Source organism: Electrona antarctica, assembly GCF_951216825.1.
Source record: "Electrona antarctica genome assembly, chromosome: 7".
Classification (NCBI taxonomy): Eukaryota; Metazoa; Chordata; class Actinopteri; order Myctophiformes; family Myctophidae; genus Electrona; species Electrona antarctica.
Window position 1 is genome coordinate 10,735,402 of NC_136812.1, and position 27,305 is coordinate 10,762,706.

General features: G+C 43.7%; 1 protein-coding gene across 2 annotated transcripts; it reads right to left on the reverse strand.

The window, feature by feature from the left end:
* Positions 1-481: 481 nt before the first annotated feature.
* Positions 482-25,958, reverse strand: tbc1d23 (TBC1 domain family, member 23). Of its 2 annotated transcripts, XM_079505286.1 has the most exons (19): positions 25,742-25,957; positions 24,466-24,577; positions 23,608-23,713; positions 17,763-17,967; positions 16,741-16,864; positions 16,128-16,252; positions 15,964-16,013; positions 15,250-15,353; positions 14,807-14,929; positions 14,148-14,240; positions 13,520-13,690; positions 12,751-12,793; positions 12,255-12,352; positions 11,016-11,158; positions 10,266-10,310; positions 7,308-7,396; positions 6,044-6,179; positions 4,366-4,560; positions 482-3,382 (listed from the first exon to the last, which is right to left on the reverse strand). In XM_079505286.1, the coding sequence occupies exons 1-19, from the start codon at positions 25,780-25,782 to the stop codon at positions 3,298-3,300; spliced, it is 2,088 nt and encodes a 695-aa protein (XP_079361412.1). In that variant the 5' UTR covers positions 25,783-25,957; the 3' UTR covers positions 482-3,297. The 2 variants fall into 2 exon arrangements, with proteins under 2 accessions (XP_079361412.1, XP_079361413.1); XM_079505287.1 differs by lacking the exon at positions 10,266-10,310 and having other exon boundaries at positions 25,742-25,958.
* Between the last annotated feature and the right edge of the window lie 1,347 nt (positions 25,959-27,305).

Sequence of the window (27,305 nt, forward strand, 5' to 3'; positions counted from 1 at the left end):
AAGCACTCATTATTAGTAAACAACCTAGCTGCCTTCTGCATTATGTGGAACTTGTGGTATGCCTTTAGCATTTATGTACCTGTACCACTAGCTCTGGTCCATAGCCTTCTACTGCTTCTACGATTCTGCCCTGCAGCGAAGCAGTAGAAGGCTATGGACCAGAGCTACTGTACCAGTGCCACAGTACCTTTGCCTCTGCTCTGTCCCAAATCTCCCAATGCCACATGCTCTTGCTGATACTTTACGTTGGCGGTTGGTTGAATATTCAGAATCAGATCACAGAAGACAGATCACATTTGCAATTTTGTATGACAGTTTTACTATATTTCAACGTTAAAAAAAATGTAATATTGAATAATGGAGATACCAACATTTTCTTTCATAGATCTCTTTCTCTCGGGTCTATCTATTGAATCCATTCATCCATCGAACAATGTGAAGAAAATGTGATGTGATGATCCAACCACACATGTGCAACAGCTGCAGTTCTATAATCTCCATTTATTTAAAAACAAAGGGTAGTTAGAAAATAATATTACAACAGTAAGGTGCAAAATATACAGGAGACATTGCAAACAAATGTTGGGTAAATTTGACTTGTGGCAAGGTGTATGTGTGGCATCGTCATCAATATCTGCCAAAAAGAACACAAAAAATGTATCCACAGTTTTAAGACTCATTTCAATCAAGAATATTCCAGTGAATAGAACAATACTGAACAATTAACAAAATGACTAATTACAACACAATGCTTTAATTATACAGGAATGCCATGAAAAGCCTCCAGACAGGACTGAAGCACACCTGCTTTTAGTCTCTAGTTCAAGGGCAAGTTTGAATGCTGCCCATACTGATAAGTGTGCCTGAATGCCTCCTTCCAAAAATAGCCGATCTACAAGCTTGTAGATCGGCTATTTTCGGCACAGCATCATAAATCAGGCTTTACGATTTGTATCGTCTCATACAAAGAACGCAGAGATGAAAGTTAACGCGCCCTCTCTGGACAAAAAACGCTTTTGAGAAATCAATGTAATTCTTTTGGTAGGTTTCAATATTACCACAGCTGCCTAAAGGGAATTTGACTCGTGCTTCAATGATCTCATCATCTGTAGTGACTGTTTGAAAATGGATTCAAATTGAATTCAGCAGGAATGGATATCACAGAATTATCACTAAATTGCCTTCATCTTACATTAGATAAGGCCGACAAGAGCAGCTAGGTTTTCAACAAAAACTATACAAAAAATTGCACTATTCCTATGCCAAATGTTGATTTATAAACAAAAAAAACAAGGAGTTTGGGACCTATTAGGCCATGACCTACAACAGCAATGCCAGTCAGCAGCGGGAAAAAAAAGATGACTTGAACAACCGATATTTGAATTGGCCGATATCCGTTTTGGTATTCAGTTAAACATCACATTCAGTCGAATTCTTCAAGTAGTACTAGTGTCCAGAGAGGGCGAGGAACATTCTTCTCCTCAAAGTCCACTGCACTGCTACCATTTAAGTCAGCGGCTCTAAAACCATTATTTGTTTATTTCAAGGACCCCCGGTGTGGGATGCATTAGGCCAGGGACAACCCCCCATAACTGAGTGTACAATCTCTCAAGAGTTACAGATGTGTAACGGTCCATTTGGTTCCCTTTGTACACTCAGAGTCACGGAGCTGTAAGGGTCCATCTGGTTCCCAACTATCCGTCACTTAGCTGGGGACCCCGTGGAACCCCCGGAACCCCCTCTAGGAGCCATGGAGGGTCCCCAAATCCCACTTTGAGAACTGCTGATTTAAGTGGGTTTATTGGATATACATACATGAGAATCACCCCCCCCCAACACACGCACAGAAACTGCAAAAGGCTTTAATGTTTCAAGACCTTCCAAACCATGTAGTAAGCTGGTTTCAAAGCCACTTAAATATCAACCGCATACTCCTCTCCTACTATTTGGATAGCATGTTTGTTTTTCTTTCAAAATGCTGCAAATAATCTGCACAGCTTGTAGAGCCGTTTTACACAATATATTATGTACATATTTATAAACAACCCTCAAATAATAATCTATCTAAGGCTTATATCAAAAAAACTGTTTTGTTTTTGTGTTGCGATGGAACGTGCCCGTCGCATGCCACCACACTACGGGATGCGATGCGCATCGGCCTCACATTTGGGGTTCAATAAAGGGGGCATTTCAATTAAAAAAAAGAAATAACACTTCTTTGGGGTCATTTTAACGTTTACACTGGCTTTTGTTTATTTATTTTTTTCATTTTCCAAGCAAATTATAAAAAATAAAAATGACGAAAAGATTTATTGAATAAACACAGCCACCTCACACATTAGGACAAAATCAGTCACCAGAAGCAGGAGCGTGTGTTTTCAATGAGTCTAAAATGGTCAAAAGTTTGAAGTGCAATGGGCCTTTTTATACAGGAGGGGTTGTTGTATCACATAAAATGAAAATCAAACTAATCTAAAGCAGCTTAAAACGTATCTGGGGTGAACACAAAAGCCAGACTGGACGTTAGAATGACCCCAGAGGTGTTTTAAAGTGACATAAACCAGACACGCTTTCTGACCCACAGAGGCATCTAATCTCAATACCTGCACGCCACTCAATGGCCACAAACAGAACTGCAATGTCTGAACGCAGAAGAAACTCACAGGCTGTGATCTAGATTCTGGACAGCACAGCAGTACTGTTCCAGTAAATACAAGTACGTTTGTCATATCCGAGCGACGTTTCCTCGTCTCTTGTCTAGCATCAATTGTATGACTCCTTAAACAAAAAACCCCGAAAGAAACAGAGTTGTGGTCTGGAAAAAAGGTGCTGCTTTTTCCCCATTTCCAGACCTCGTCCTAAATGTTAACTCTCGTTTGTCTAAATATGACCGCTAGTGCCGCACGAAGGTGGCAATCCGCTTTAAGGCTACAGGAAAACGCGTTTTTTTTTAAATTACAAATAAGCGTCAACCGAAGATACTGGAGGGGGGTGGGAGAAAACGACTCCTGTCATAACCTAATAGTGCTTAAATTACTATGAGGACAACTGCAGAGCACCTAAAGCGCCGTTTATACTTCCGCCATGCGGCGCTACGACAAAGTATAAATTACGCTCGAGTAAGTCAACACACACGCAGTCTCATAGGTCATCATACTGTAGGTCATCAGTCAGTATCTACTGTAAACCCTTGTATCTCACACACACAGACAGACAGACGGGCCTGTCCACACAACACTGTTAGCTGGATGTGTCCAGAGAGAGACAGAGAGACAGAACTAGAAAGAGAGGCTGTGTTTAGGCGCTCTCCAGAGCGTCCAGGACTTTCATGATCTGTTGCTTGATGACTTTGGTTGCGTCGCCTGCGTTGGGGATCACATATCTGGTGGACGAGGGAAAAGAGACAGACTTTTATTATCAGAGATAAACAGCACCCCAGGGCAGCTAAAACTATGACGAACAATGTTCTTCGACTACCTTTTTCACTGACGAAAACTACATAAAAGAATAAGCTATGATGACTAAAACGTTGACTAAATGTATTGACACTTTCGTTAACAAATAAAAGCTAGACTAACATGTTAGGGACAGACTAGTGGAGAGGAGATCCGGTAGAAATAAGACAAGTCAATACAGGTCCATTTGGTTCCATTTGCACACTCTCATAGTTATGGTGGTCCTTGCAAAAAAACCATTTGAGAACCACCAGTACTAGTGGACTCCTAAATGTGTATCATGTATATTCTGAAAAAGAAAAAGAAAATCAGTAATTGGGTATTACTAGACCTGTACGTGCCCGTCGGCTACTGGCCTACTTGAGAACGATGCAACTTGGGAACCTAATAATACCTGATACTTGTCATAGCACCCGTTTTAACTGTCTTAATGGAGATCTCTGTATCTGCCTGTGTCTGAAGAGGCCAAATTGACTGACTGTGAAAAGGGGACTGGTTAAGTAGGCTAATCAATTGTCAGGTGTGGAGTTGCCATGGCAATCAATTGGCTGAGGCAGAGGTTGGAAATTGCACAGGTGAGGGGGATTTAGGCTGATTAGGCCCACTGGCAGAGCCTTTTGTGGTGGTTCTGGAGAACCGTGGGTCAGACCGACTCGATACTGGGCACTGCACTCCCTGCGGGGGTGTGGAACACGTGTTGAATGTGAAGTCGGTGGGGCAAACGGTTCTCAAGTTACGTGCATTACAACCGTACACACACGCACGCAGACACACCGAGACATGGCGCATTTATAGTAGGATGATCAAAATAAGAACATTATAATGGTGTGTAAAACAGAAAATCTTAAAATTTGCCACGGACAAGACCAAGTCTTTGCCACGGACACATTGTTGAACCCCGGTACAGTACCGTTCCACTGCCGATATCTCCACCCCGGACGTGTTGTTGTTGCCGAACTTGAAGGTGATGAGCTCCGGGTGCTTCTTCTTGGAGGTGATCTTCACCACACTGTTGAGCGCCTGTCTGGACTGGATGTAGGAGAAGCCCTTCCTGGAGGCGATCTCACGCAGGCAGTACATGTGGGTGGCTGTGATCAGCAGGTGACTGTACAAACACAAAGACAATCAGTACATGTGGGTGGCCGTGATCAGCAGGTGACTGCATAGACACAATCAATCAGTGCATGTCATCTATGAAAGCATATTGCGCAGTGAAAATAGATTGATAGATTGTTGGTCTAAAGCTGGGTCTCCACCAAGCCGATTCGGCGGCGGATGAAGTCTGAAAGCGTCTGAAAGAGTCTCCTGCCGACAAGCTCCCATCGATATCACTGTGACAACTGGTCGGAACCCGTTGATGAAGAACCGAGCATTTTTGGTCGGTTGCTGACCTCGGGAGCCGTCGATATCCGTGTGGTAGTGATGAGTGGGCTAAATACTCAACTGTAGAGTAGACCTCTAGTCTGCTCGTCATGTTTCAGGGCTGACTACTGGTGTAGAAGCAGGCCTAAAAAAGCCAGACATTTGCTCGTTGCACATTTTGAACTAGATACCATATTCTCAATCTCAACTCCTATACAAATCGATCAACTCCAAAGCAAAGCTAACCCAAAAATGCTGTGTGTGGTGTTGTTTTTTGGTGCGGGATGCAGAGGCTCCGGTTTTGCCAGATTCTGTGAGTGAAACAAGCGACCAGGTCTATGAAAACAAGCCCAAAAGAATCAACCAGTTTCACCACATGACTCACCTGGGGAACATGTGTCCTGTCTCCTTCACCTCGTTGCAGGGATGTGGTCAGTCTGGTCAATGTATTGATTTGATGACATGTGTGTAACTGTAACTTGTATATATTACTCTGACATGTAGCCCTTATCTGATGTAATGTATTTCCAAGTTTTAAAAATGTTTTTTGTGCGGCTTTCGCCTTTATTTTATATTTCTTATAGAGGGACAGCCAGTAGGCTGACAGGAAATGGGGGAAGAGAGATGGGGGCGTGACATGCAGTAAAGGCCGTCGGGATCGGGAGTCGTACCCGCGGCACACTGCCAGACTCGGGCTACCGGCCAAGGTGCCTGGACCGCTGAGCCACGGCCCAGGCCGTAATTCCAAGTTTTGAATATTGTTTTGTACTGCGATACTTTGTAAAATTGTGGAAATTCAATAAAATACTTTAAATGGTCAGTCTGGTCACTCACCTGGGGAACATGTGACCCGTCTCCTTCACCTCGTTAGGATGTGGTCTATAACTCACCTGGGGAACATGTGACCCGTCTCCTTCACCTCGTTAGGATGTGGTCTATAACTCACCTGGGGAACAAGTGACCCGTCTCCTTCACCTCGTTAGGATGTGGTCTATAACTCACCTGGGGAACATGTGACCCGTCTCCTTCACCTCGTTAGGATGTGGTCTATAACTCACCTGGGGAACAAGTGACCCGTCTCCTTCACCTCGTTAGGATGTGGTCTATAACTCACCTGGGGAACATGTGACCCGTCTCCTTCACCTCGTTAGGATGTGGTCTATAACTCACCTGGGGAACATGTGACCCGTCTCCTTCACCTCGTTAGGATGTGGTCTATAACTCACCTGGGGAACATGTGACCCGTCTCCTTCACCTCGTTACAGGGGATGTGATGCTTCACGTCAGGCTTGTGGATCCACGTCTGGATGTTGACCACCTCCTTCCTGTCGTCGTCTGACGTGGACGAGCTGTCGATCTCGTCTGGGGGGGAGAACAGAGAGCGCAGCGTTTCATTAAGTTAGGAGACGCCGAGTTACACTGGATTTTGTGCTCAGAGGCGTACCCCAGGACTGTTTTTGTGATATCCTTTTAGCCTTAATGTCTCTCGTGCCGTTTACATTTTATAAAGTGTTCAATAGGCATGTAACGATATATCGTATATCGATATTATATCCCGTCGATATGTTGAGATTTATTAAAAATCGATTTTATTTTTATTTTTAGGGGGGCTAGTGTGTGATATGAAATGTGAGCTGTAATCATATTCCATCATATTCACGTGCTTTTGGAGATAAATGAGACAGACTCCATGCAGTCACTTTCAGTAGTAGAGGCCTGCAGAGGGGAGCTGTATGTGTCTGTGCCCAGGTGATGGTCGTTATTGATCATTAATACATCAAGGAAGGCAATTATGTTTCTGCACTGTCAAATAGGTCTACATCTATCCTAAGATGCCATCAAAAAAACTTTTTTTACATGTTAACTCGAGCTAGGTTTAAACATGAAAGCATGTTTACAGTTATTGCACAGAAATTAAGTCATTTTACATGAAAAGTAATGCTACTTTTGCAATGTAGTTAAATAAAAAATGTGAAAAAAGCTTGGGGGGGAAGATAAATCATAAAGAAATAAAAGATTTTTCAGTCATTTGTCTGGAAAATAATTGTAAATTAAAAAATCGTATCGTGAACCTCATATCGTGATACACATCGTATCGTGAGTTGAGTGTATCGTTACATGCTTAGTGTTCAATCAATAAAATAAACACACTCAGGCTAGATATTCAAAATAAAACCTTTGACTGTAACATGTAAACAAAATGTGAAAATAACAAAATGTGTGCTAAATAAATAATGAAAAAGCTACTCCTGTGAAAGGGTTATCATCATATATTATATTATTATACCTGAATATAAGACGACCCCCATTTTTCAAGACTCATTTGTGGAAAAACAAGGATATTTCCATTGGAAAAGCCGTAGTCTTATATTCAGGAAAATTGGGTAGGTATGGCTTTGCCCACTCATTTGATAATCATAGCCTGATTTTGGGGCTCTGACTCATGGACCATTGGTTTGTGATACGGTGCTACGCAGGCGTATGCATCACCTGTGTCGTACTCCTCCTCGTCTCCGATGCTGAACACAGGCTTTACGCCTCGGTAAGCCTTGCCCACGCGGTCGCTGCTGCTCACATGCCTGACAGAGGAGAAGCCACAGGGCAACGTTAACTTTACGGCCACACTCACACGGACAGAGAGAGGGTCAGTCAGTGTGTCTGACACACACACACACACACACACACACACACACACACACACACACACACACACACACACACACACACACACACACACACACACACACACACACACACACACACACACACACACACACACACACACACACACACACACACACACACACACACACACACACACACACACACACACACACACACACACACACACACACACACACACACACACACACACACACACACACACACACACACACACACACACACACACACACACACACACACACACACACACACACCTCTATGCAGTTCCACTGTGAACATCCTACAAGATGAAGTCTTGTAGATCGGCTATAGTTAGTGACACTAGGGTCCATCATGTGGTTAAACAGGCCAGGCTGTCACCTTACAGTGAAATGGAAAGACAGACAGTGCACCGTCTCAAAGCAAAGCAGCAGTGAAGGTTGTGAAGTTCACCCTAAATGGCGTCTGGAACCAGTACACAATCTGGCTCCAGACAGTGTTGACAAACTACGGACACAAAGTGCTCAATGTTGTTAGTGATAGCGTGAAGAGAGACAGACCTGGAAAAAAGAACAAACAAATGCGATTGGTCTACCTTACACACAAGTCACTGCAATGTAGGGCTGCAACTATGGATGAAGTGCATTTTGGTTTTTCGCAAAATGAAAAACACATTTTAGATACTAATGGATAAACATTAAAGAAATTCTAATTGATGATCTAATTTAAATTCTAACATATGTTTAACCACTTAAACTCTGGATTGTCCGTCAGTGGAAACCAATGTCCAAAACTGTTTTTCAGGATTTAAATAAAAAAATAGCTAAAGGTAGCAGTCAGATCTACACGCACTTGTGTGACACTGTAGTATGATATGATCAAGTAGGCCATTAAATTACAAACAAATCATATACAGTTGGAGGCCATCGATATTGTCCTTTTCTTTTTGCTGAGGTTTGCGTGATCTGCACAGCTATTGAAAAATAGCAGATCTACAAGCTCATAGCGCGCCACCGAGTGGCGCGCTATGAGCTTGTAGGTCTGCTATTTTTGAAAAATCGTGAAGGATTTAGAAGGATTTCTTTTAATTTTGAGGTCGGGCCTAAATGGGTCAAATGATAAGGGACAATATCGGTGGCACCCAACTGTATGGAGATAAGAGGTTTCTGCCCGACAGCGATGTTATGCTTCCTCGTAAAACAGTCTACAAGATCAAGACAGATGCGACTCATCGCGAGCTTGTACTGTACAGTCCATTTACGCTAGTTTTGAAGATTTATTTTCTTTCTAAATTGATTTTGTATTAATGAAAAAATAAAACAATCTTCTGGTTCTCATAATGGCAGCCCTAGCGCAGCATGTGTTGCTGTTAGAATGTGAGTGAGTGGTTGGATGTTAAAGCATGCCCAGGCTGAGTGAGGTCCCATCATGAGCATGGTGGTCCTGGAGGCTGAGAGCAGACCCTCTACAGCATCTATCTTCCCTTTGGACTAGTGGAGGAGAGGGGGGTGGAGGACCCTTACTAGAGCTCTTCATGGGCCCGCCGATTCCGAAAATACCAAAGGACCCAAAACCCGTACGGGTCGGATCCATGTTTTATCACAATCACTCGGAGCCGGGTCGGAATCGGCCGTATATCCCGCGGAACTCGGGTCCGTCTATCATTATTTGTAATGGTTCCGAGAAGACGCGCAGCACCGGTGAAAGAGAAACGCAATGAAGTGCTGTTTAACTCATGTGATGTTTCAAGCTGGTTTAGGATCAGCGCAACAACCAAAAAGGTTGAGCCACGCATTAGCCTGGCTCCAGCCCCTGAATCGCTAGCCACGCCCATTAAAAAAATATATTCAGGCGATTCAGGGTCTGGTGACGCTCTCGAAGGAGGTCTGAGACTCGGTTGGAAATCTGACCGACGAATCAGCGTCGTTTCAACTCGATGACGTCAAAACAACAGCGCCGTCCAGACACAAACAAACATGGCTGCGCCAGTAGCATAGCAACTTATGCTACTCTTTTGGTGTCACATTTAGCTTCATACTGGGTGAAAGTCTCATTCAAAAAATTATTTTTTCGCTCGAAAATGTTAGTTACAATGACATTGAGTTGACGTGTTTTTTTTTTTTGGTAACTGTTGCATAATCGCAATTTCGCACTCGAGTCCCATGCCCCGGCCATTTAGCTCTGTCCCCCCCCGCTGACATGCCCTCAACCACGGCTAAGTTCAGCCTGCTGCGGTCGGAGCCTTGTCATCTGCTTTGCTACTATTGTGATTGGTTAAGGGTGAACCAATCGCCGAAGACTGCCTCTTTGTCAACGCCCATCTCAGAAACGGCTGTAGTAGGGAGGGCGTTCAGACTGAATAATGGAGTGAAACGAAATGAAAATTCAGGCTGAGTGTCAGGCTAGCCACGCATAGCATGCATGACATACCATGCCAGCTGCCAGCTGCCATTTCCTGCCAGGCCGATTTGAATGTGCCAGCGTACAATCATGGATTCCTCGTCGGGTCTTTAAAATATCGGAAATAATAATAAACGGTTCGGAATCGGACGAAATTGTCAAGGGTCCACTCGGGCTCTGTGCCGCCATTTGAAAGAAATCTCAGAACGGAATCGGATAAAATTTCACAGGTCCATTTCGGGTTCGGGGACCCTTTGTTTTGATCCGTGAAGAGCTCTACTTTACTATTGGAGGAGGGGGGGGGGGGGGGGGGGGGGGGGGGGTGGAGGACAACACATGCTGGTGGTGAGAGAATAACAGCTCATTGTTTGGTGGTGGTCTTACCGATCTGGAAGCACCTTCTCTGGCCAGGGCAGAGTGAAAGACATTCTAGCAATAGGAATATAAGGCACAACAAGGTACTACTGTGAGGGAGGGGATATTATGGTTAAGACTTAGGTTAAAGAAGAATTTATAGCAGGAATTTATAGCAATTAAAGCAAATAAATACTTTAAAAAACAACAGTCTCAGAAACCATCCTTATAAAATGTATTTATCGACAACGACTTGGTCATGGTGGAGAGGCTGTTTAAAATGTGACCCAAAGGACTGGAGAATATTTATACTAGAATTTTGGGGACTGATGCTGATTTTGGAGAGTCCTAGTCCATGTGTGTGTTTTGAACAGCTTTCAATCTGGTGTCATTCATTTTGGCATAGCTCTTTGTCATTGTAACAGGTACAGGTACAAGTATAACGAAATTGTGATGTGCTGGGAGTACAGAGCCGCTGGAAATGTGTGTGGCGCCACTAGCTTCACCTCCTTGCATCTCAGGCGACCGCCTTCGTTGAGAGCAAGCCTATCATGTCATGATAGGCCAACATTTTAAAAGGTTTTCTTCCAAAATAACACGATTTACATGCACTTTCTGACAAAATATTCGTCAAAGCTAGGGGCTAGGATTCTCCAAAATTGGGATCCGACTATGGCATTTGACTCTACACTCCACTGTAGACTTTTATTAATTTATTTTTGCCAGTCAGGATCATTATGTTTAAGTGCACCAAGCAGGAAGCTGAGCAGGGAAGCTCACCTGTCTACAGGCGTGGACGTGTTCTCGATGAAGCTGATCATTTTCTCCTTTACGTTCACAGATTTGGACTTGAGGGCGAAGGTCATTTTGTTGACCAGTGATTTGACCCCTTTGCTGTCCCCAGCGCTGCCCAAGGCGTCTCCCTGTGAGGTCAGAGATAGACAGCTGTCAAAGTCTGGTTGCTCGCTTGGTGACAAACATCATATGTTTTTAATCCATTAAAACCGGGAAAGCATCAGTGTCATTTTAACTAAAATCTATGCTTTCTGGGGGGTCCGTGGAACAAAATATTTTGAGGTGGGAATCGGCTGCCAAATACTGTACATGTTGGGGGTCCTTGAGTCGAGAACCACTAATATAGCACCATTGCTTTTTCAGAAAACGTAGGATTTAGAAGACATTAAAGAATTGGCCTCAGGTCTTAATGGGTAAAAGTGTGGCTTTGAAAGAGGCTAGGTGACTATAACAGTGATTCGAAACCTATTTAATTTCAAGGACCGCTAGTTTGATATGCACTACTAGGCCAGGGACCCCCTAACATCCCTCCTAAAGGACCACTTGACCAATTATCAACCTTATCTTCATGTATTTGTTCCTCATTAATGTTCATTATAATATCGTACCATTTCTGTATTTCATTTATTTTTCTAAAAGCAAGAACAGCTTCCATTTCAGCATGCTAACTTTCCATTAAGAGAAAGGCTGCCGTTTCTATTCTCTTGGAATAAAAAATAACGGTAGTGGGTCGCACACACCAAGACTTCAGTTCAAAATATTTATTGCATTTATTGCAACAGGGACAAACGTTGGCTATCCAGCCTTCATCAGTGTGATAGCCGAAACGTTTGTCCCTGTTCAAAAATGCAATAAATATTTTGAACTGAAGTCTTGGTGTGTGCGCGACCCATGAAGAGTTATTTATTCTCTTGGAATCCCCATCGATGGGGTCACTCACTGGTAGGCAAAGTTGAACTATGGAGAAACAAGGTTTCTGCCCGAGAAACCACCAGTGGTCCTTGAGGGGGTTCCAGGTGGTCCCCAGCTAAAATGACGGTAACCGAATGGACCTTTAACTCTTGAGAGCATGAAATGAAACCAAATGGACCCGTACGGGTCCATTTGGTTTCATTTCATGCTCTCAAGAGTTACATAATTGTTAAACATCTGCATTACTTAAAAGTTTCCACAATTAGAGAATGTAGAAGCAAGGAAACAGCAGTGGTTCTGGTGGAGACTCACGTCAGCGGAGCCGTGGGGGCCTGAGGTGCTGACAATCCAGTGCACGTAGGAAGAGTCCAGACCCTCGATGTGCATGTCCACTAGGTGTTGCTGGAGAGCTGCCATCACACAGACACATGTCAGCTTGCACTCTCTAATCCACAGGTTCACAAACTATGTGAGTGACTAACCAAAAACAACTCAGTTTGGGGTCACGAGTAAATATCAAGTTTTGTTTTGTAATTAGTGTGGTTACCTATAGATTATTGCACTCCAGCGCTTAAATCGTTCAAAAACGTTTAAAATCGTGCAATAACTATTCTCTCCGCCGAATGGCCATCGTTTCAGAACTCTTCCCAAGGCATTAGTGCGCTTTGCCCTCATCTGATTGGACAGTATACGGTGACATACCCAACTCAACTTAGGTAGAATAGGCAAACCACACTCTTTCTAGTTTATTTGAACAAAAAGAAGTAGTCTATCGATTATCTATTAGTCTATTACTGAATCCACTCACCCATGAATCCACCTTTGGCGATGCTGACGTACTCTTTGTTTTTCTAGAACAGAAAGCCTTCGATTATTCCAGGTCATGATGTTCAGTTGCATGCATTTGAATACAATCGGTATACAAAAAGACGAAATGTGAAGATGGAGCCGTTTCTGCTTGACAGTGATCATTCAATTCAGTGGTTTTCAACCAGTGGTCCGGGGACCACCAGTGGTCCTTGAGGGGGTTCCAGGTGGTCCCCAGCTAAATTATGGTAACCGAATGGACCTTTATAGATCTTTAACTCTTGATGGACCCGTATGGGTCCAATTGGTTTCATTTTATGCTCTCAAGAGATACATTATTGTCAAAACATCTGCATTGGCCCGGGCCGTGGCTCAGCGGTCCAGGCACCTTGGCTGGTAATCCAGTCTGGCAGTGTGCCGCGGGTTCAACTCCCGATCCCGACGGCCTTTACTGCATGTCACCCCCCATCTCTCTCAGCCTACTGTCTGCATTATATTACTTACTTAAAGTCTCCACAATTGGAGAATGTAGAAGAATTGTTATTTTGATCAACGTCTGCTTGTTATCTCCCCTATGATACCACACCAATACAGCATGGAATTGTGGACAAAATCTTATCCAACGATAACAAAATATTAAAGTTTTGGGTTTGAAAGGCTACATCTCATCAAATGGTGGTCCGTGGCTCAAATGCTGAATAAATAATGGAACTTGATATGAAAAGGGTTGAAAACCACCGATGTAAATATTGCAGTGAGAGAAGTCTAACCTGCAGGAAGTGAGCCAGCACCATGTTCATGTACATGTCCTCCTCCTCTCGTCCACTGCCCATGAAACACAGGTGTTCTCCGCTGGCGATGGAGCCCGACTCCAGGGACTGCTTCTGGGTCTCCAGCAGGGACTTGACCGACAGGGAGAACTCTGACGGGTTCTGCAGCATCTGAAACCACCAGATTACGGTGAAAATGTTTAGGTGTTATCACTCTGAAACCTATGTTCTTGCTGTTCTACCAATTACAAATTACAAGTACAAAATTTACAAGAAAAATGCTGCATTTTACAGATATTACAGACTAATATTTGAATTCCTCATACATTGATCATGGGCTGGAGAAAGAGATCCCACTTTTTGTTAAACTTATCCTATTTTCATGTATAAATAGTGGGAATTGCAGATCTAGGAGCTCAATGGGTCATGACACGTTATGAGCTCGCAGAGCTGCGTTTTCTGGAATCGTTTTTTATTTTTTCATTAAAATTTACATTGTTTGCCCCACTTTTTTTTTGTTGTAACTGTTGCACCCATAGATTCAATCACAATTCCTTTGCCCGGGGGTGGAATGTTGACAGCGGTATAAACCACCCCTGGTTTGTACATGGCGTTCTGAGGGTCTCACCAGGTCAGAGTCCAGGTGGAAGGCGGTGGCCAGGTGTCCAGCGTTGTACTGCTCCGCCGGCCGACAGTCCACCACGAAGAAACGCACCCCGTCCTGACAACAAGCACAACCATAAAGACATTTAACACCACGAAGAAACGCACCCCATCCTGACAACAAGCACAACCATAAAGACATTTAACACCACGAAGAAACGCACCCCGTCCTGACAACAAGCACAACCATGAAGACATTCGTCATCGCCAAGTTCAACTGTGATTCTGCGTCAGAAGTAGATTGACAACACTAACTGGTTGTTTGGTCTCCCTGACCTTTAGATCTATTCTGGTGGTCTGGTAGGACACCTACTGGTTGACAAGTGGCACTGCGTGAAGGTCTTGCTCCATAAGCTCAGTGGTAAAACGTTTTATACAATATTACAGTAACGTTACAATATCGATATCGAGCCATTTGATCAAGAATGTCATGATATTTCATCACTCAGGAAATGGATGTTCCACTGGATCTAATGACGTTATTATTTAGTCACAAGCTCTTGTTAATACATTTCATGGCTAAAATATGAATTAAACCCACAGACACACTTAAACTTTCACCTGTCAAAAATAGTCAAAAATTGTTTTTTGCGGTAGTAGGGCATTCATTCACACACTGCTGACCTGCTGTAGCTGGTTGGCCTGCAGGATCTCAGGGACGGACACGGGCAGACAGAGCGCCTGGCTCAGGTCCATGTCCTCCTCTTTGAGAGCCACCAGGCTGCTGCCAAACAGGTTCTGGTTGTCCTGGCAGGGAACGGACATTAGGGACACCGGGTTGAAAGTGGTTCAAAGACAAATCGGGACACACAGGCTGCATAATTGCAATGATATGGGTCTGTTTGGCTTTAACCCATTTTGACCTGAGATCAGATTCTAAAAATGTCTTCTACATCCTGACAGTTTTCTGAAAAAGCTATGTTTCTATGTCAGTCGTTCTTCGATTTTTCAAAAATAGCAGACCTACAAGCTTGTAGATCTGCTATTTTTTAATAGCTAAAGCATAACATAATGCTAACACCAAAAGGGGTTCCCGCCCAAAATGGGTTAATGATCAGCGTCCTTACCTTCCTGAGAGATAGCGGGGTCTTGCTCTGGTAATACTGAGCCAGGGAGAACAAGTCTTCAATGTCCTCGGCTTCCAGGAGAGAGGGCGATTCCTCCAACATTTCTGACAGATTACAAAACACAGGGAAAAAAACGTTATTTTTTTTGGTCCAGTGACAGCATTTCTTGGGGTGTGTATCATTTACACACCCCATGAAATGCTTTGTTTCCATCGCACCTCATTACAGTGAATGAAGAATCCCCAAATACAGACAATACTTGATGAATGGAAGAAACTAGGGCTCCAACATTATCAGAATATTATATAAAATAAATCTCCCAGCTACTCTCACAGTACAGTCTAATCTGTCTTGTATTCAGTCATATTCTCAGTGTTTCCACAATACTGAGACAATGAAGTTCGGTCAACAAAATTCATTGCGTTTAACTCAGTGGTTTTCAACCTTTTTCATATCAAGGACCATTATTTATTCGCCATTTGAGCCTTCCCTACTTCCTTCACAGGTGTTAGTTACCGATGATACTAGTGAAGGTTCTGTTCCATGCTCAGAGATCTGTAAGGGTCCATCTGGGTTACCAACTCTCCATCATTTAGCTGGGAACCACCTGGAACCCACTCGAGGACCCCTGGTGGTCCCTGGACCACTGGTTGAGAACCACTGGTCTAAGTGGCTAACCAACGTGATTATTAATGACATCCATCAAATACTCACTGATGAGGTCTTCTCTGCTGTGCCCTTCTTCTCGTACTAGGACGCTTTCTCTGGAGGTGGACGGGGACAAAAAACAAAGAAGAGAAATTGTCATGTCTAGAAGAAGTCAAGTTGGTCGCAGCAACACGTGGAGAGAACCTTGTGGCGGAGGAGAGGTGACATACTTGGCGTTGACCAGGATGACCAGCATGAGGAAGAACACTAGGAAGGGGTCCGTCTGCTGGAGGTAGCTGTCCCACACGGCCTGGGTGACGTCTGGGAGGCAGTGGCTGGAGAACACACTGCCCAGCTAGAGTGCACACACAGGTTTGTATTAGTACACTGGGTGACGTCTGGGAGGCAGTGGCTGGAGAACGCACTGCCCAGCTAGAGCGCACACACACACACACGTTTACTTTCAACCTGGCATCGCTATTTAAGTCATGTCATTAGTGTCAAAAACATTTCCTTAATTTTTAGACAATAGCAGATCTACACCGTGTATAATATATAGGTATCTGCTAGTCCGAAGCGTAGCGAAGCGGGCCACTCGGGCAATTGAGGTCTTGCCCAGTCTAGCTTGTAAAAGATGGGGGCGAAAAAAACCAAGAAAACAGTAATCTTGCGTCATCAGACTTTCCACCTCGGCGCAGAGGAAACATTGGCCACCCCGGGGTGTGTTAGTGCACCCGGCACCCCTGCGTATGCACATTTCTGTTGTAGCCAGCCACAGCAGCCAGCCCCCATTAGCATGTCGGAAAAACTAAAATCTGCCGGAGTTGCGGTTAGAAGACGCACCCAGCTCATGGCGTAGGAGTGAGGTGTGATCTTTTTGGTGTCCAGGAAGGAGCAGAGCTCTGGCTCGTGGTACTGCAGCAATAGCCTGAACAGGTGGAAAGGCCGTCCGTTTGGTACGCAGTCCCTGGAGGGAGAGAAAACAAACACACACCGCAAAGAGGAACCGTCACCATTCAACTCCTGAGACTTCTTTTCATTGAGGTCCTCTCACAGTTAATATGCTAGAAATACACTACAATAGAGGGTATGCGCATGCATAAAGTGAATGGCAGATTGAGTGGCAAATCGAGTGGCAAAGTGAGTGACAAAGTGAGTTTAATGTTGATTAAAGTCATTTAATGCAATCAAATATGACTTTTCTGTTTGGATGTATGGGCTGTGAAGACCAGAGAGTAGTTTTTTGCCACTCAGTAGGCATTTCCGCATAACTTCCTGGTATGATGATGATGTCACGCGCATACCCTCTATACAAAACATACAGTACATACATAAAAATAAGCACTCCCTTATCTTTCCCTAGAATAATGACCCTCTGTACTAGGGGAACTTGCACATGAATAAAGTGAGTGGCAAATTGAATGGCAAAGTGAGTTTAAAGTAGTTTAATGTCATTTAATACAATCAGATAGGACTTTTCTGTTTGGATGTATGGGCTTTGAAGGCCAGAAAAGAAATACCCTCATATACATATGCCATTGTCTGCCGTTTAAAAGGTTGGCAGTTGTTACACCGGTTTCGAGGTTGTTACACCGCATGGGTCCTATGTTAAGTAAATGAAGGTCTGGGGAAGTATTCCTTTACCTGCTAAAAGACCTCAGATTGGTCGTCAGTTTTGACACTGGGTTCGAGGCGACGCTCGTCCCACCGCGTGCCTCCTATGCAAGTAAATGAAGGCTGGCTGACCTGGGGAAGTATTCCTTTGTCAAGACCTCAGATTGGTCGTGGGTTTGTAGTTACACTGGTTTCGAGGTCGTTCCACCGTGTGGCTCCTGTGTTAAGTAAATGAAGACTGGCTGACTGACCTGGGGATGTATTTGTTCATGATGGCGTAGAAGCAGTTGTAGAGGTCGCTGCGGGGCAGCTGCAGGCCCAGCAGTGGTTTGAGCAGGTGAGGCCAACCCAGCTCGGGGCTGAAGCTGATGTTTCTGGACTTGCAGTAGAAGGTGATGACCGACTCCACGTCAGACACCATCTCGTCCCCGTCTTCCTCCGACACGCCCAGCTGGTCTACACACACATTGGGAAAACGGCCTTTTGTTTTAGTGCCCCAACCACTTGGAATGACGTACAACTTAAACATAATTTCTGCCATAACATATGGTTAATTTAAATCTTTGATTTCAGAAGAAGAAGTAGGAAGTAGGTCGGGAGTGGCTTATTGTCGGTATCAGCCGGTAACACGCAGGACTCTATCCCCGTTACAATGTGCTAGACCCCTGGGAGATGGATTACTGAGGTGGAGCGCCACATCTACCATCAGCTCCCAGTACTTCCCGAACGACTTGCTGCACCAAGCCGTGCTACTCATACGCTGAGTTGGCGGTGCCCGGGATCGAACCCATGAACTTATGGTCCAAGGTCGAAAGCTCTACCGACTGAGCTACCCGGACTGATTTGATTTCAGACCTACCCAGAAGTGTCTGCAACTGCTTTTAAACGCACGATAGGGAACCTTTTCTGTTTTGTTTTGTTTTAACACTTTGACACGAGTTGCTCGAGTTAATCAATTGTAGAACACTTTCCCTGGGATTCGCGAGTTGCCAGAGTTATGTTTTCATTGTTTAATCCAAGTTTTTAATCAGTTTGAAGTCATCCACCGGACAGAATGGGATATGAGACGCGTTTTGATGACGCCATTGCAAAAAGGTCCGTCGCTCCGGCATGCAAAGGCTTATAATAACTTTATTTATATAGCAATTTATATAGCACCTTTCTAGGCATGAGCCACAAAGTGCTGCACAGGAATAATAACAAGAAAATTCACAATAGAAAAACAAAGTGACATGATCTATCATAATGAACGCAATAAACAAGAAATACCCAAACATTAAACAAATCAAGATAACACAAGATCAGTAAAAGGCAGGGGGAAACAAAAACTGTTATTTATAGGAATGCTTTTTGAAACAAATGGGTTTTTAATAGGGATTTAAAACGTGTGAGGGAGTCAGTGAGGCGAATTAATTCTGGAAGCTCATTCCAGAGCTTTGGTGCTCGGATGGCGAAGGCCCGATCACCCTTTGTAACGTAGTTCGCAGTACGGATTTTTAGGAGCCCCTTGCCTACAGACCTCAGGCTGTGAGGAGGGTCGTGAGGGGGCAAGAGCTCCGCGATATAGCTAGGGGCAAGACCTCTTTGAGCCTTAAAGGAGATTAAAATAATTTTAAAATCAACTCTATAGTTGACCGGAAGCCAGTGAAGCGACATCAAGACAGGGGTGATATGATCACACTTTTTGGTGTTGGTTAAAAGCCTAGCGGCGGCATTTTGCACTAATTGCAAACGGGAGAGTGATTTTGTGTTAAACCCGAGTAAAAAGCGTTACAGTAATCGAGACGGGACGTGATAAATGCGTGAATGACCTTTTCTAAATCGGCGCTAGAAAGGAAGGACTTGATTTTTGAAAAATTAAGGTCTAAGTCCATTAGAACACCTAGGTTCTTTGCAGTGGATTTTACAGGCTTATGGGAAATTGAGTCCCCATTGTTTACAATGGGAAAGCTGCCTAGCAGCGTGCAGCTGCCCCGTCCGGTCTGTTGTTGTGGTCGGCACTTTGGAATATTTTTCAACACTACAACAAGCGATTACACCGTGTTAAAGTGGATTTTCATGACAAGCAACTCAGCGGTCGGTGCACTGGCTGTTCAAAGGTAACTTTAAACATCGGCAGTCTAGCCTGAAAGACGGCCGTAAATTGTCGGCATTCAACCTGTTAATCATTGTGAAAATAAAATTGCATTCAAGGACTCCAGTAACTGAGAGTGTACGGGTCCATCTGGTTCCATTCCATTTAGAACTAGATAAAGTGCCCCTCGGGGCACAGGTCTCCACCAGGGCAGGTCAGGTTGTGGCCTCCTGGTGGCGCTATAATATGCCAATGTGAAAAGGGTGCCATTTCTTCTTACGCCTTGGATGGCAATTGGATGATTTGAGGCATTTTGTTCCAAAAACGTGTTTTGTAAAAATCCACCTGTTGTAACAGGGCAATGTGAAAAGGGTGGGATATATCCCTCAGCCTAGTAGGAAAGTCTGTGAAAGATTTCACGTAAATTGCACACTGCGTTCATGATTTGAGGCTTTTTGTTCAAAACGGGCCAATTTTGCAAACTTTGAAAGCCAATGTTGCCAATTAGGATGGAATATGAAATATCGGACAGATCCGTCATGAACACATGACTATAGAGATAGTGTGTAACGATTTGCAGGATTTTTGGACGGAATCTGGAGGAGTAATATAAAAAAAATGTTTTTCAAAAGTCGGCCTCCTGGAGGCGCTTGAACAGGCAGTTCTGGAAATATTTGGCCAGAGGTTCATCGTTGGCATCCAGGGAGTGTGTGTGCAAAATTTGGCAGACGGATGGACGGACACACACGGACGGAGTGCAAAACAAACTCTCTCCCCATGCCTTCGGCCTGGTGGAGACAATTAGAACCCTGGGAACGCTGAGGGTCCCTGGACCTCACTTTGAGAACCACTGAGTTAATGGAAGAGTTAAGCCTGGGTTGCGTGAGGGTGTGGCACGCCATAAAATAGCAGATCTACAAGCTCACATACTTGTAGAACTTGTAGATCTGCTATTCATTTATTTTACTGCTTTATAGGGCAGTAGAATGACAGCCAAGGAGGAAGTAGAGAGAGGCGATGATTTCCACCATTAGTCATGACTAGTATGATTGTCATAAAGACATTTAGAAATCTACATTGATGTATAGACTGCTATGAACACTTTTAGTTTTACAGTACATACAAAGCTAATTTCTGAATTTTGGTTTTTGAAATTCAAGGGACACAATTGTGAGCAACTTCTCTCATAAACATTTGCGAAGGCTGTGGCTGGCCGTCGTAGCTTTACCGACTGGCTTTGTGAAAACCAACAGACAGTCATGTTGGTGTTTGAGATTTCAGTTCCTTCTTGCTCATTATCAGTTCAATGTAGACTGGAAACGTCTAGTCAAATGGTTTGTCGTTGGTTTGTCATAAGATGCCTTTCCAAGTTCCCTTTCTTCACTATCACTGCACATCGTTGTTCATAGACACTCAGCCGGCCCTGAACTAATCAGAGTCACTGGGTTTGAAGATGGTGGAGATAAGAACTCAATCTAAATACTGTGCGTTAGCAGCAAGGATCCAGAGCAGAAAACTGATATTAGTTGTTTTGTTGGGGAATTGGGGCAGTGTGGGCCAGGGCACCAAGGCCACTGTGGTCTCAGCACAATGTTTTGAGGGCAAAACATATGGCAAAACTGAGGAGCCACTATATGCACAGCGGCAATATTGGAAAGAACTGGGCCTCTTCCTTACTGCCGTCATAGGTATTACCAATGATACGAAAAAAGTCTCTGTTGTTCCGTTCTGGTCACACAGAGTCAGGGTGCTAATGTTGTGCATGTGGGTTCACTGGAAACACTCTGCTTCACCAGTGGGTCTCAAAGTGTTGTCCAGACCAGGACAGTACCCTCCTGGGTCCTTGAGGAGTGGTTCCAAATGACCCATTACGGGTGTGTAACTCTGAGAGTGTACAAATGGAACGGGTCTATTTGGAGCCACCGCATCACTGCCAATATGGTTTGTTGGGGCTCACATTCAAACCAGCAAACCTTCCCCTCCGTCTATCTCTATTCAGTATTCATCAGTCCTTCCAGTACAGCAATCAACATCAACTCTGGTCAAACAAACAACAAGGTACACAGACAAATCAATGAAGTGCTACCAAGTAACTAGGATCAGTAGTAAATATAGCAGCTAGAACTTAAAACACACCTAAAAAGAAACACACCTCGGGCGACAGTTGAAGCACAAAATGTTTTCGTCCTGTGACACCGGCAAGACGATGGAACCATAAATTATTAAGCATTAGACCAAGGCTATATTTGAGTATCTTCGCCTAGAACGGCATGCCAAAAATAGTATCGGGACGCCAGGGTTAGCATTGTCTCTGTCAGGTGGAAACCTCATATGTCCAAAACTGCATAAAAAGTAGCAGATCTACAAGATCTGCTACTTTTGATGGTTGTGTGTGATGCTGTACAGCTGTAGTATGATCAAGTAAGACATTCATTTACAAGTGACAATATGATGTACATGAGTACACAATACACATGTGATTGACCAGGGCTTTTGCTCAATCTGACATCACATAGATGGCTCTACAATACATCATGTAAAGGCACTTTTTCAGCATTTACCTGATTCGCTGACATGCTACTGTCATCATGGAAGCAGTTCTGTGTGCCTGTTAATGCATGTACAGTATGGTGTGTGTGTGTGGAATGTGCACCGACAGGATGACACAATGACGGCGGAACCCATTGTAAAAACAAACTAATGGATGAGGGGTGGATTTGAAAAGGTCACGCCATTGTTCTGACACACCACTGACACTACACCCTCTCCTGCAGGCTGCATGACTCCATGTCCTGGGTGGGAAGGGTCTCCATGCTACTGACTAGGTGCTGTGTGTGTGTGTGGGGGTAACAAATAATGCTAGGGACAAGCAGCAGGTTAAATTAACATTCAGCGCACAGACTTCAGGGGTCGTTTGTATCAGGGGTCGTTTGTAACCCGACGATCTACCTCGGCTCTGCTTGGAGGAATCGTGTTATGGATAGGCTGTTGTGTGACTAGACTACCATATTATTGCATCTTTACAGTCACCGTTGATGGACCTTCCAGATAGCAACTATTGAAGGCCAGCTGACACCGTATATCAGTCTCAAATGCACAGGTTATAGATTATAGTGTACATTTAAATGTATATCTATTGATTGAATATAAATACCGGTATATGTATGTACATATCTCAACTGAGATTAAGTAGATTTTATTTTTAATTCTATCTTGTTCTTATCTCTCTACCTGTGTCTGTACCTCTTGTGTGTTTCATTTCTCACTGCTGTTGTTGCTGCTGTGACCTCCCCAATTTCCTCACTCACATCAATAAAGCTTTATCTTATCTTAATAAAGGGTGGATCACAAGTTACAACAAGGAATGCTCTGTTGTCCAGTGCAGAAGGTTAATGGTGTTGTTATATGGTGGCATTATTGTCCATGTTTTTTATTTTAAAATCATAAGATATTTTGTATCGAGACATTTAGATCTGTATTTGCGCCACGTGCAAATATACTCGTAACGCCCAACTATGGGACGTTATCTGCCAGCTACATACATGTTCGTACATCGTTGGTATTGATCCGGTTGCTATGGCAACACCCCGTCACTTCCAGCTATGGGACGTAAAAGTCTGACCAGCATTTAACTCGGTTACAAACAGGGTTTTCAAACCTCCATAAATCGGAATTTTGTCCTTGGTGGATCTTCTGCCATCCAAAGTTTGGAACCTAATTTGTGACTTTGTACCGCAGTCCTCCCGGCATGTAAACATTTCTGACGACAGGTAAGCAGTGTGTGTGTGCTGAGTGTGTGTGTGGGGTGGGGGGGCGGGCAAAATCCTTCTCTTAAAGTGGACGCGGACGGTGGCACAGCTTACCTTCATAAATGCTAATACTATTTAATGCTAGTTGGCATAGAAAGAATTAAGCATTTCCTCACTTTTGTACACAGTGTGGCGTATGACAGTCACACGCACACCCACATGCGCACGCGCACACACAAACACACGCGTGCACACAGGGGGGTCAGCACTCACCGATCAGCTGCTGGCTGCGGTTGTGAATCAGAGTCTGTTCTGGCAGGTCCAACACTCCGTCCCACGGAGACAGACTGTCCCCCTTTCCGGCGACGTTCAGCGCAATCTGCTCAACACAAAGAGGAAGTGTTTAGCGTTTAGAATACAACCCAACATACAGAGACGGTATTCACCGTTGGCTGTACAGTACACACAATGAAGCCAGTCGTGCACCGAAAATGGCCGATCTACAAGCTCACAACGCGCTGCATCGGCTAGTTTCGGTGCGAGTATGGATCTGTACTTCAGCACAGATAAGACTGAGAGCTTGGCTAAACAGACTGTCGGCCATCTCTGATGAACAAGAAGAAATCAATATAGGGATAGAATTTCATACTAAGGGCTTGTCAGATTGCCCGGGACAAAAATAACCCATCATCCACTTTTGTTCCAAACAGTCCAATGAATCTTTTATGAAAGGACACTGTTCTAAATGTAGTCATGACTCATGTACCGAATTGAGAATGAGGGATTCAACAGACTGTGAATGTAGTGTACTCTGTGAGTCACTGAATAATTCTGTGTCTCTCAATTTGTAATTTATGGCTTTATTAGGCTTGAAACACTAATAACACCACCAGTCAAATCAATGATGTGTGGCCTTAGAGAAATCCAGTTCAGTTTTCAGTGTCATGGACCCTATAGCATTCCTATTCTGGGGGGTAATTCACCACAACCCTGATTCGACCAAGATTACTAGTAAGTATAGAGGGTATAACCAGACTTGGGACTACAATAATCCACATAGTAATGGCCTGGTGGAGACTCTTGCATTACATTGTTGACAGAGGCAATGAATTGAAAACTACGGACACCAACCTTCCACATCTTGGCTCTCTGTTGAGCAGGTATCTCCTGGACCTGGACCATACCTCGCTCCATCTCCATGTCCGAACCGCCAGAGTCCAAGGCCTCGGCCAGATCCTGGTCCCTGAACACAACCAGCACACACACATTGTTGTTTAATGTTTATTAAGGATCACCATTAGTATAATCTACACTACAGCATAGTGGAGACTATTCTACCTGGGGTCCAGGAAAAGTACAAAACATCACAATGTAAATCATAGAATTAAGTTGAAATTGCCACCCCCGCCCCTATTAGTGTTCACATTTAACCTTAAATGCAGTTATTATTATAAGCATATTGTCCTCAACTCTTGTTTTTGCAGATTCATCCGACTTCATCGCAATTGATGCTCGTACGTCTACAAGCGTTGTATTGTATGCAACCATTCTTTAATTAACCATTTTCATCCCTATTTTGGTTATGTCATTTATTGGCGGACATTTTCAAACATTCGCTTGGTGATGCTTTGAGAGCTTGTAGATCCACTATTTTAGAAATGGGGCTATGGTAACTTTTTTTTTGCAACCCCCAATTTCCCCCTCTCTAAAATTGGCCCTGAAGTGGCCCTTTAATGATTTTTCTGATTTCCTCCTGCAGGTTTTGTTCCTGTACTTTTGTTGAACTGTACCCATTGTACAAACTGGAAATACAATTATCAATCACTCAATCAACCAACCAGGGTCCCTGGACTCCACTTTGAGAACCACTGGTTTATGAATTCATACCAGAAATAAGTCCTTTTAATCCAATCCTTTCTTAAAAATACATATATTTTTTACTTTGTATATTGTATCACACGGTGAACGAAGCCCTTCCTTTGCACAGATCCACAGAACTATACTTGACCATAAAGAGAACTTTGTGTATTTAGATTTGATGGATTTAATTTAAGCTCTCCCAGACCAGATGCTAATTATTAATTAAACGTTAATAATAAGCTTCTCTGAAACGCGACAATCGTCCCTTTACGACGACACAAAGAGAGGAGACGACAGGAAATTAATACTGATTGATTTGGTTTTTCATCCTCCAGTTTATTTCTGATTATTTTCCTATCGGCACGCTAACAGTTAGCGGCTAACGGGCTAACGGTGCTAGCCTTCTTTCATACAGCATTTAGGCATTGGCCGGGTCGTCTCTCTCGTGCATGTGATTGAACATCATAAGTGTGTGTATTAAATGAACAGTTTGCATTCATCGTCGGACAGAGAGACAGACAGAGAAAGAGAGACAGACAGTTCTTACCAGCTCCCTGTCAGAACTTCTTCCTCCACGGTGTCCGCCATTGTTGTGTGTTGTGTTCTGTCTGTGTTGACTGACGGACGGGGCCACGTCAAGTGCCTCACTGCCGTCAACACACGCCGAGTGTCGTGATTAGCTGACCGACAAGTGATGTAGATTCATAGAGTATATGTAGATTACAGTGGTTCTCATTCTCAAAGTGGGGTCCGGGGACCCCCAGTGGTACTTGACCGTCCTTACCTTACCGTCCTTACTTCCAGGGAGTACCCAGCTAAATGGGCCCTTTACTTATGGGTCTGTATAACTCAGAGTGTACAAATGGAATGGAACCAGGTCCATTTGGTTTTGATTGATTGATTGATTGATTGAAATATTTATTAACAGTTTGCAGAATTACAGTACATTTCAAGCACAAACTCAATACAAAGACTTGTTAACTGTGAGTGGACGACCCAATTAAGCATTACACTTGTTTACAAGAGGGTCCACCTTGTTCAATTCATTTGTACACTTTCAGAATTCAATTAACATTGATTTATTTTAAATTGGCGTCCCAGCCAGGCCAGAGATAGACATGCCATTAAATGGCAGTTTGACTGGGACCCCCCAGTCAAACTGGGGGGTCAAAAATAGTTGAGAATCACTGCTAAAAAAAAAAGTAGGCCTACTCACACTTTAAGTAAAAGTCCGGAATTCAAACTGTACTTCTTCAGTAGCATAAAAAAAAGAAAAAAGAAAAAAAAGAAACAAACAAACAAGTCTCACAAAAAGTGAGACTTTGATAATTGTAATGTATATGAGTAATATAATGTATATGAGTAGATCTTTTTTTCAACAATAAGATGCTCATGAATTAGTTTTCAAAAATCACACCTGTGTGAAGTAAGTGGTGCAACTCCGTGTGGGGGTCCCCGGAACTTCCCGACCCGCAGCAACGTGCCCAGGGTGCCGGCCCAGTTCCGGCGAGCTGCCCCGCGTCCGAAACGGTCGAGAATTGACAGTTACCATGTGGGGGTCCCAGGGGGTCCCTCTACAATACTGTACTGTACTGTACTCAGCACTTTGTAACTTTGTTTTGAAAAGTGCTTTATAAATAAAATATACTTACTACTGTACTGTACTGTACTGTACTGTACTGTACTGTACTGTACTGTACTGTACTGTACTGTACTGTACTGATACACCTGACATCCTCATATACAGTTAATATGTATGTGTGTGTTAGGCTGCACAACAGTGACACTTGGCTTTGAAAACCAACCAAATGCTCAGACACAGGTAGCCAGCCAGCCAGGCAGGCACACACAAAAATGATAGAATAGACTTGGGCAAGAAACAAATGCCATTGTACCACGAATGTCCACAAGAGGGAGACACGAGACAGACAGAAGCAGAAGTCTTGCTCTTTGTTGAGGTATGTTCTGTGATCATGGCCTTGTTAAAGACTTCAATCAGAGTACACTATAGAAGTACTACATCTGAACTCATGTTGTTAGAACGATGAAAACAGCCTTCAGTTTGGGCCCATGTTCCACATTTAAGAATCCAAAATGTGGCCCTTAATAAT